Source organism: Miniopterus schreibersii, assembly GCF_964146895.1.
Source record: "Miniopterus schreibersii genome assembly, chromosome: 17".
Classification (NCBI taxonomy): Eukaryota; Metazoa; Chordata; class Mammalia; order Chiroptera; family Miniopteridae; genus Miniopterus; species Miniopterus schreibersii.
In genome coordinates this window covers 34,232,789-34,243,016 of record NC_138117.1, presented here as the reverse complement: position 1 = coordinate 34,243,016, position 10,228 = coordinate 34,232,789, and the positions used below count along the sequence as shown (strand labels likewise).

Here is a 10,228-nt window from a genome sequence, read left to right as displayed (position 1 = left end):
GGTCAAATCCAGTTATTCCCCGAGTTTTAATCAAGATTTTTTTTTGCACACACACGTATATGCTTATTTGCAAGAGGCTTTGTTTTTAAATGTGGACTTTGAATGTATTTTAAGATTCTACAGAAATCAATAGAGAGGAGAAGCTGGGCTAAGTATGCTGACTCTGAGACCAGAGAGCCTACCTTCCCCTCCCAGCTCAGGCACTTACTAGCTCTGAATTCCCACGGGTCACTTCACTCCTCTGTGCCTCGTTTTACTTATCTGGAAAGTGGGAATAACCGTAGTGCCCTCATCAGGGGATTACAGGAGTTACTATATATGTAACTTGGAATAGCACCTGCTACACAGCAAGTGCTCACTAAATGTCAGCCGTTATAAGTTATTTTTGGTTTCCTAGTGTAGTCAGGATATGTGTTTGGCTTCACTGACTATTCCAGTTGGTAAAAGGTTGCTATGGAGACTATTAATAGATTAGCACCCTTCACACAATTAGAATATAATCAATGACACTCAATTTAAAGACCCTGCTGGTTATAAGTCCCCCAACTTCAGGGGCTAAAGGGGCATCAGAGAACAACTGGCTCAACACCTGTAGTTCCTGGCTGAAGACACCAAGGCCCCGGGGGAGGAAGCCACTTGCAGAGAGCCACCACACAAGACGCAAGGCAGGGGACAGCCAGGATGTGGTGGCTTCCCATGGATGACTCTTCAGACCCTAGGGGCCGCAGCCAAGCTCTTGTCAAGGGCAACAGTTACCAGGGTGCTGATGAGCCTGCCACAGAGCATCCCGTGCAGTCAGAATGACAGAGAAAAGCTTTTCCGTATTTGTAACTATCAGTTGACAAAGTCAGCCCTTACTGGTAAGTAAACTGGCTTGCTTTGTCACCTCACGCTGTCGCTTACTGTATTGACGGAAAATGCTTGCAACTGGGGTGTTTCTATGTGTTTCCATTTCAAATGTCCCTTGAAAGCCATCGTTTAGTTAAAGCTGCAATAAAAACAGTCTGAAGTGGGGGAGACGGAAAGGCCTGCACCCCGCAGCCTGCAACATCCACACAGCGTACACCTCGGGCGGAGCACAGACAAGACACACCGTAGATAATCAAAGTTTTATTTAAATTATAAAACACTTAAAAATAAACAATAACATTCCTTTGACTTTTTATTGAAAAATGCTTTCAATTACACAGAAAACCTTCAAGTTTTACCCCAAACGCAGTGTGCGAAGCAGCCAGTCAGTGCTTTACAAGCACGCTCTCTGCGACGGCTGGGGCGGGAGGTAGGCTGCGGCTTCCCTGCGGGTGGCTTTTCCTACTCGGGCTGGCGGTGCCTCTTCTTGTGGCTCTCAATGGCCCTTCTCAGTGCTTCGTCCGGGACGAGATCGCACATCCTCACATCTGTGTGGCCGCAGCCAATTTTAGGGCAACTGGGAGGGATCAGAAGACAAAGTCAGGCCACCGAATCTGCATAAACTTCTCTCACATATAAGTACTTAGGTGAGGACATTTTACCAAAAAGCAGCATGTTTTAAAAACCAGGTGTGATTGCACTCATTCATGTATGCCCGGATGCCCACCGCCCCAGGCCGCCCCGTGCTGGGGGCACAGGCAACCCCCACCCAGTCCCCGCGCCCCGGCATTCACTTTCCAGTGGCGGCCACGGGTGCATACAAGTGACCACGCAGAGGCCGGCTGGAGGGTCAGCCTGCGCTAAGTGCTACAAAGGCAAGGAAGCCGGTCAAGGCAGAGAGGGCGGGCTGGGGCTCTCCCCGGGGGAGGGGGTCAGGGCAAGCCTCGCTGAGGTCCTCTCTCGAACAGGTGCCATGTGCAGGAGCTCAGGAAGCAGCAGCTTGGTGGCCTGGAGAGGGAGCAAGACCAGCAAGAGGAAGGGCACTTGGAGACGAGGTCGGAGGGTGAGCGGGCCTTTGGGTTTTCTTGTTTTTAATATGAAGAGAAACAGCGCAGGGTTTGAATCAGGGAGGGCTGTGATTTGGGTGACATTTAGAAAAACGTGGCTCTGGCTGCTGAGTGAGAACCCTGGGGGAGCGGACGCAGGGACAGAGGGGGCCTGCAGCAGTCCAGGAGGGAGGGGCCTGGATGAGGGTGGGGCAGCCTGAGCTTCGGCCCAGGACCACGCAGAACCTCTAGGACCGGCTGATGGCTCAGAGCGCAAGGGAAGAGCTTCATTCCGAGTTTGGCCCAAGCTGATGGGTGACTGCTGGTGCCTCATCTCTGAGGGGTACAACTAAAAACCAGGTTGGGAAGGACTGAGGAGCCCCAATAGGTGTATGTTCCCTCTGAAATGCCCGCCAGCCCTCCCAGTGGAGAGACTGAGTGGGCCGATGGGGACTTCAGCTGTGGCCGAAGACATCAGCGTGTGACTCATCCACATGGGGGTGGGGGGAACTTACACTCCTGGCTCTGTTTAGATGTGGTCTCCTCTGGAGGCAGTGGGTTGGATGAAGTCACCTGATTTCTTCTCAACAGGAGCCAGACTTTGCAGAGCAAAGCGCCCAGTGTTTGGAGTCAAGCTGACCTAGGTCTGAATTCTGTCTCCACCGTCTATTTGCTAGTTATGAAACCACAGGCAACTCACTTTGCCTTTCTGAGCCTACGTCGCCTGATTTAAGATGAGGGGAGAATCCCTATTTCTCGGGGCTGCAGGTGACGCTGGCTCCCTTTATGATCTCCTAGGACTATCATTTGTTCTTTGATCACTGATCCTCTAACACATTTTAAAGCTGATGGTGTCTCTACGTCTTCATACATCCAACACATTCGTGCATTCACTTGGCCCTTTGGTGACTGGTCTGGTGCTAGGTCCTGAACATCCAAGTGTGAAATACACAAATACAGGCTCCTGCCCACACGCAGCCCCAGCCTAGTGATCTGAGTCAGCTCTCCAAACAGCACAGGTCGAGTAAGATCAAAGATAGCAAATGAAAGACAAAAAATATAACCCAGGGGGGACGACGGTTGATCATGGGAGCTCTAATTTGTCCAGAAGTGGGAAGCCCAACAGTCCAACTAGCAAGAGGAACTCTTGGCCCTGAGCTCTGGGTCAAGGAGACTTTAGAGCAGAGGGACATCCATCACTGTAATGAGCAATATGCATGTGAACAGCATTTATTTTAAAAATACTGAAACATGCCCCGTGTGGTTGGATACATGTGTTAAACGAGATTCTAGGAAGGCGCCTTAGGAAGGTGGAGCAGGGTGACTGGCCCAGGTCTGCCGCATTCTGATGGCTGGGCTGTGGGTTAGGGCAGGGACGGAGGGACCTGGGAAGGCCTTACACTAGTTCCAAACCCCCAATGCTGCCAAATGAATTACTTCTTCAGGGAGGAAAGTGAACAGCTGCAAATATGAAAAGCATACGGACAAATCCTGACTGCAGAAAAGACATCTTTCATCAGTCGACCTCTGAGACATGGAAATGCAGTTGGAAGTGGTGGCCGGGATGACTGCGTGGGACGACCCTCGCCTAGTACTTGTCCACCCACAGAGCGGCCACTCTGGCTGCGGCCGGCCCGGGTCTCTCCCCTCCACAGACAAAGGCTTCAGCGCGCCGGGCAGACAGTGAGTAAGCGGTGCTCGGGGAAGTGGGGAGCGAGGCGGGGAGGACTTCCTGATGACATCAGCGGCCTTAGTCAGTGGCCGAGGGCATTCTGAGAATGTCTGACAGGAGTAACCACTCGGCTCAGCTGCACAACAGGCACACTCACCCGAGGGGACGAGCCCAGGGTGGCCTGCGTCACAGACGGCTGGCTCGCTTAGGGGCAAACTCTGGGGACAGAAGCATTAACCAAAGGCCCTCCCGGGGGAGCCAGGTAGCCTGATGACACAAGCACAGGCTCAAGGGTGAAAAAGACCTGGGCACACAACTCCTCGCTGTGACACTTCGGGCAAGTGACTCAATTCCTGCGCCTCAGTTTCTTCCTCTGTAGAGATGAGGGCAGAGTGTGGGGTAGGGTGATATGTGGCGAGGGTCAAGGGACTCACTCAGGCGCTACAAGTCCAGGCTCTGCACCAAGAGGCGCATGGCGAAGAGCCAGCCCCACCGGCAGTGCTGGGCCCGCATGGACATGGTGCCTCGGGAGCCGGGGGAGGGGCACTTTGTCCAGCCAGAATATGGGTTCAGGGAAGGCTTCCGGGAGGAGGGGGCGATGCAGGAGGTGGGGAAGAACCTGGTTTCTCACACCATTGCAAGTAAACAAACACAAGTTTTTAAGCGACAAAGGTGAAGACAAGGCCATAGTGACATGATGCTGAATCAGGACACTCCTCCTCTAGGGAAGCAGCCCTCTATAGGAGCAATGGTGCATAATCCCCACAACATCCTGCTGAGCAAGCTGGGTGTGGCAATAGCCAATCTTAAGCTCTCCAGCTCTGGCGTCATTGCTGTGCAGGAGTCAGACCTACAGGACTCAAAGGAGAGGCTGGGTCCTGGACTCAGGTCACTGCCAGGGTAGAAGACTCCCCTGACAGCAGCAAGCAAGCATGAAAATGTCTGCTGAACAAAGGGGCCCTGGGGCCCTAGAAGGCTGCAGGGAACCTTGGCCTCTGGGTCTTCTGAGCTCCTGGATCTGGGTCCCAAGAATTCCAAGGAGCAACCCAGCTCTAGAAAGTTCTAGAAAGAAGGCCTATAGACCCTTCTGGAAACCTGAGTGAGATGGATTCCTATCATACCTGAACACAGAGTAACTGTATCCCACGTCCTCTGAGTCTAAAATAACATGTCACTAAGTAGTGAGGTAAGTAATAACACTAACTGGCTCGACCTCAATTACCACACTGCAACTTGTTTAGTGCTCTGTTGTCCAAAAACAGCTTCCTCCTGGCTGGTTTCCTTCTCCACTGCCAAGAAGTCTGCTGGTCCAGAGCTAGGCTGTACTTCCCCCCCCCCCCCATTTCTTTAATCCTGAATTCCGGGAGATGTTAATGCATCTTACACATGAAGATACAGGCTCTGAGTGGTTAAACCATAAAACAGGGACCACACTGCAATGTTGGAGTTCTGCTTTTCAACGACACATCTGTGTTCAACTTAAGTTTATTCTACATGCTCTCAAATGTGATTTCGTTAACTATAGTGCAGGTTCTTAAACAAAAAAGGAAAGAAATGACAGTGGAAAACTGGAACTGTCTTATTAATATAAAAATTATAAGACAGCTTTATTAGTAAGATAATAAATAGCCTGACTATTAAGAAAGATATTTCAGGAAGTCATTCTAACTGCTGTGTTTAGTTAGGGCCAAAGTCTCACCAGTTTTATTCTGACTCAAACCAATGGAGAGAGGTCTTGCCAGAGACCGAGGTAGGGACAGTCAAGTTTAGTCAGCACCTAGTAACACAGTGTACCTGGAACTCCAGCCTAACAAACACAACAGAACAATCCAGGAGGAAGAACTGAGACTTCTCCAGCTGGATGTGTCACAGACGCCTTAAACAAAGGGAACCCAGAGCAGAGCATCACGGGAAATGACACGACCTCACGCTTCACCAGGGATCTCTGAGGTGGGCCTCGCAGGAGCCTGAACTCTGGCCGCCTGCCTCGGGCCAGGGTCTTCAAGAACCCCCCCCCTCCGCTCGCTCGCCTGATGCTCAGCTCTTCTCTCTTCCTCTTTCCTAATGACGTCTTAGCTCCACGGGCCTTCCTCCTCTCGCTGCCCTCTCATCAGTGAGGGTCCACCGCCAGCCCTGGGGCCGGGGCTGGGGGCAGCATGGGGAGCAGGGCAGAGCCCAGCCCCGGTCCTGCCCTTGCTGGCCCTCGGGAGGTGGTCGGGTCCAGGCCAGAGCTGCGTCTGTGCTGGCAGGTAAGTGGGTTTGACTCTGTGCCGACCACCTCACGACCAACATCTCCAGCTCAGAGCTCTCTCCCGAGTTCAAAAATCCACATTTAGGCGCCTCCAGGATCCTTCTAAATGGCTGTATTGCTGTGACCTCAAACTTAACGTGGCCTAGATGTGTTCCTCTCTTAGGTCCCCTCTGCTGGCTAATGACATCTCCACCCTTCTAGACACTCATTTATCAACGTCAGGCCTCCTCCTCTTCTCTTCAGCGCTTGGCTACCAAATTCTGACATTTTTTCCTCTGAGGTCACTCTCATCTGCATTCTCTTCTTAGTCCCTATGGCTCTTACCTCGGTCTAAGCTCTTGTTATTTATAACTCAATATACTGCAAAAGCATCCTAACTGCCATTTCACCTCATGTCTTTTTACTCCATTCCGTGAATGGCTATTGCAGTAACTTCCTAAACTCTAGGTTGGCCTATCTTACTCCCTCAAAATAATGTGCTCTCACCGGCCGGCGTGGCTCAGTGGTTAAGCATCGGCCTATGAACCAGGAGGTTGCTGTTTGATTCCCGGTCAGGGCACATGCCTGGGTTTCAGGCTCAATCCCCAGTAGGGGGCATGCAGGAGGCAGCTGACCAATGACGCATCATTGATGTTTCTATCTCTCTCTCCCCCTTCCTCTATCTGAAATCAATAAAAACATATTTAAAAATAAATAAATAAATAGAATAATTGGTGGCAAAAATGATGACAACGACAATGGTTATGACGATGATGGGATAATGTGTACTGAGTCTTACCATGTGCCAGGTACTTTAAACACTTTATATATATCTTTTTTTGTTGTTGTTGTTAATCTTCACCCGAGGATATTTTTTCCATTGATTTTTAGCGAGAGTGGAAGGGAGGGAGAGAGGGGGAGAGGTAGAGGTGGGGGGAGGGGGAGAGAGAGAGAGAGAGAGAGAGACATTGATGTGAGAAGGACACACTGATTGGCTGCCTCCAGCACGCGCCCTGACTAGGGCCGGGGATCGAACCTGTAACCCAGGCACTTGCCCTTGACAGGGAATCGAACCAGAGGTCCTCTGGTGGGGAGGAGGAGGGAGTGATGGGCTAACCACTGAGAAACACTGGCCGGGGCACTTCATATATGTCTTATTCAAATTTCAAACATATCAATGAGGCAACTACAAGTATTAGCATCAATCTGCAGATGAGAAAACTAACAAAATCATGACGTTTAACACCCTCTGTGATGGGCCTTTACACCGCTGCCCTACGTTACCGTCCAACATACACTTCCGGAACAGTGCCTACTGCCCGCCAAGTGACCAGGCTCTGAGCGGGCTGAGCCTCTTGGCCAGAACGGTTCTTCTTTACCATCTCTGAAACATTCCCATTTTCCAAGGCCCAGGAAAAATATTAGCTTTTTTGCAAATCTCCCAGACTTCTTCCACTTAGACTTAATTGTTATTATTAAGCTTTGAGAATCTGAAGAGTTTTCAGAATCAGAACTCAAGTTACAGAAGTATAAGAAAAAATTTTGTGGTACACAAGTGCTTCCAAATATTGTGTATGATTGAAAAAAGGCCAAGGGCATTAGAAAGTCAAAGTATGTAATAAAGAAGATCCATTTAGCCCAGCTGGCATGGCTCAGCGGTTGAGCATTGACCTAGGATCCAGGAGATCGCGGTTCAATTCCCCGTCAGGGCACATGCGCGGGTTGCGGGCTCAATCCCCAGTCGGGGGGTGCAGGAGGCAGCCGATCAACGACTCTCTCATCATTTATGTTTCTATCTCTCTCTCTCCCTCTCCCTTCCTCTCTCTGAAATCAATAAAGATATATTAAAAAAAGAAAAAAGAAAATCCATTTAAACGTGAAGCCTGTTCTGGGAGTTGCCCCCACCCTCCCTGGGACTGTGAGAAACATGCTTTGTATCAGTAGCTCCCCTTTGCAAATCTGAGTCCAGGAGATCACAAACTAAGAAAGAAGAGCTGAAAAATAAACTCTCTGTAATACCTATTCTTAGCAATTATGTTAAAAAAAATTAACATTTTGCTTTTCAGAGAATGAACAGAGAAAAAAGTTCATAGAAAAGAAAGGCTGAGAAGTTCAAAAACAAAGGAAATTATATTCACAGGGTGAAATGGGAGGCTCACTAGGGAAATATGACATTGCAACTTTAAGTTGGAAACTCAAAACAGGTAAGAAGTTCTCAAACTGTCTCCATTTTGCAACCAGTAGGCGTTCTAGAGTAAACAAGGTAAATTACTTGACTGAATGACCATCAAGATACCTGCAGTCTCAAATGCCCTGTCTCTACGTCCACACCCGAGGAGGAGTGGTGGGGAATTCCAATCCCAGCTCTGGACCAGCACACTTCTGGGCCACCGAGGAGCAAAGCCCACATCAAAGGACTGTTATCAGAAGTCCCCTGAGAGCTGGTCACACCTGCCATTCCATTCCTGTGATAATTCCACATCTGTGATAAGAGCATAATACCTAAAAATGTCAGTCTAGCAGCTCAGGGTTCTCTGTTATTAAAGGAACACAGCCATGTCCTCCGTGGTCATGGGGTAAGAGTGTGGGGTGTATATCCCTATGAACGATTCTCCAAACATTCCAATTTAAAATAATCACTTCTCATTGATCAATTATCCATGGACTTACTTAAACCTTTGGGAAGTCATTGAAGTAATTAAAGATATGAAAGATTTTCCATCTTTCTCTTAGTATTGCAGTTCTCCTTCAATTTTTTTTCAAGCTATAGCACAAATTCATAAAAATTCCTGTTATCTAATGATGAAAAATTCAATCCAATTCCTTTCTCGGCTACTTTAAAAAGGTGTGGTTGAAGTTCCCTCGGCTTCCTCCAGAGGAGATTACTAACTTTTCCTCCTGCATTGTTTCCCAGAAAGCCAGCTCCCCTGTTTACGCTACTCGGGGGCAAATGTACTTTAGGGGAGCAGGTCAAGCACCTTTTCCTCCAGCACCAGCACAGCGCCTCGGACTTCCCCGCTCTAGGAAGGCGCTGCTCCCTCCTGAGCCTACTCACCAGGCCTTTTTCTTCCTTCTGTGCTTGGACTCAATCATTCGAACAATGGCTTCCTCTTCATAGGTGTGGCCACACACTTTATTTTTCACTGGCTTCTTCATTTCCAACTGCAATCAAGGAGACATTAGGCTTTCAGGAATGCTAATGATCAACTTCCAGTAATGTCTCCAAGTCACGATTACTTGGAACTGTTTTTTCCTAGTCCCTGGGCTTTCTATGTTTAACCTCCCAATCTTGCAGCTTTGAAAAATGATTAGGACAGAGAACCGCTGAAGAAACAGCAGGAGACCAGTGGCAGCACTGCCACTTGGCCTGTGGGCCAGGAATTTACTCCTAAATGGGCATGCCTGATCAAAAGCTCTGTCCAGCCCAAGGACCTTCCACATATAGACTCTTCGACCCTTATCACTTCTCTTTCCCCCCTCCTTTAACTGTGGACGTGAAATCAAATAAGAAAGCAAACAGGAATCCTTGGCCTCTGTGAAGCGAATTGCTTTTTCTTTCAGGGGAGGAAGGAGGAAACGATACCTGCGTAATGGGGCAGATGAAGTTGGTCTGACTTTGGGTCACAATCATGTCTTCATCAACTCCTTCGCTTCCATCAGCCTCTCTGTCTGCTTGAAGACCATCTAGAGGAGAAAAGGGAAACGGCTGAGCCTCCTGGGTCTACCACGCCGAGGGCAGGAAGGAATGGAAGGAAGGTTAACAGCTGCGCAGGGTCTATTGTGTTAGCCCCTGTGCTAGGCACTTTGATGCATATTAACCCTTCTGTTCTGGAAAGAATCCCATGGGGTAGGTAGGATTCTGTCCACTTTTGATAAGGAAACAGACTCAGAGCAGTAAATCACTTTTTCAAAGTTAGAGGATTTCTTTGTGAAGGAGTGCTGCCCAGTAATCAAGAGTGTAGCTTTGGTGTCAGAAGGACAGGGCATCTCTCACTTCCAGCTGTGACACCTGGGGCTAGCAAGGCCTTTCCTTTAAGCTCTACTTTACAGCTTTGTTGCAAATATGAAAAGAGATCAATTAGTGCACTTTGCACAGCTCCTGGCATGAGGCCACATTCAATAAATGGTAATGACCATTAGGTCGTGCAAGGCTTCTCTAACTTTTTGGTTTCAGAACCCTTTTATTCTGTTAGATATTACTGAGGACCCAAAGCACTATTTTTTTTTTTTTTAAATCCTCACCCGAGGATATTTTTTTCCATTGCTTTTCAGAGAGAGTGGAAGGGGCAGAGAGAGAGAGAAACATCAATGTGAGAGAGACACATTGATTGGTTGCCCCCTGAATGTACGTGCCCAAACTGGGGCCAGGGATCGAACCTGCAACCCAGGTATGTGCCTTTGACCAGGAATCGAACCACAACCCTTCAGTGC

At 49.0% G+C, this 10,228-nt stretch overlaps 1 protein-coding gene across 2 annotated transcripts in view; it reads right to left on the bottom strand.

The window, feature by feature from the left end:
- Positions 1-1,097: 1,097 nt before the first annotated feature.
- NSMCE2 (NSE2 (MMS21) homolog, SMC5-SMC6 complex SUMO ligase) overlaps positions 1,098-10,228 on the bottom strand; it is a 202,961-nt gene continuing 193,830 nt past the window's right edge. For both annotated transcript variants that reach the window (XM_081117122.1, XM_081117123.1), the window contains 3 exons: positions 9,381-9,481; positions 8,853-8,959; positions 1,098-1,426 (listed from right to left, as the gene is read on the bottom strand). In XM_081117122.1, coding sequence (XP_080973248.1) covers positions 1,312-1,426; positions 8,853-8,959; positions 9,381-9,481 — 323 coding nt within the window. In that variant the 3' untranslated portion in view covers positions 1,098-1,311. The remainder of the gene's footprint in view (positions 1,427-8,852; positions 8,960-9,380; positions 9,482-10,228) is intronic.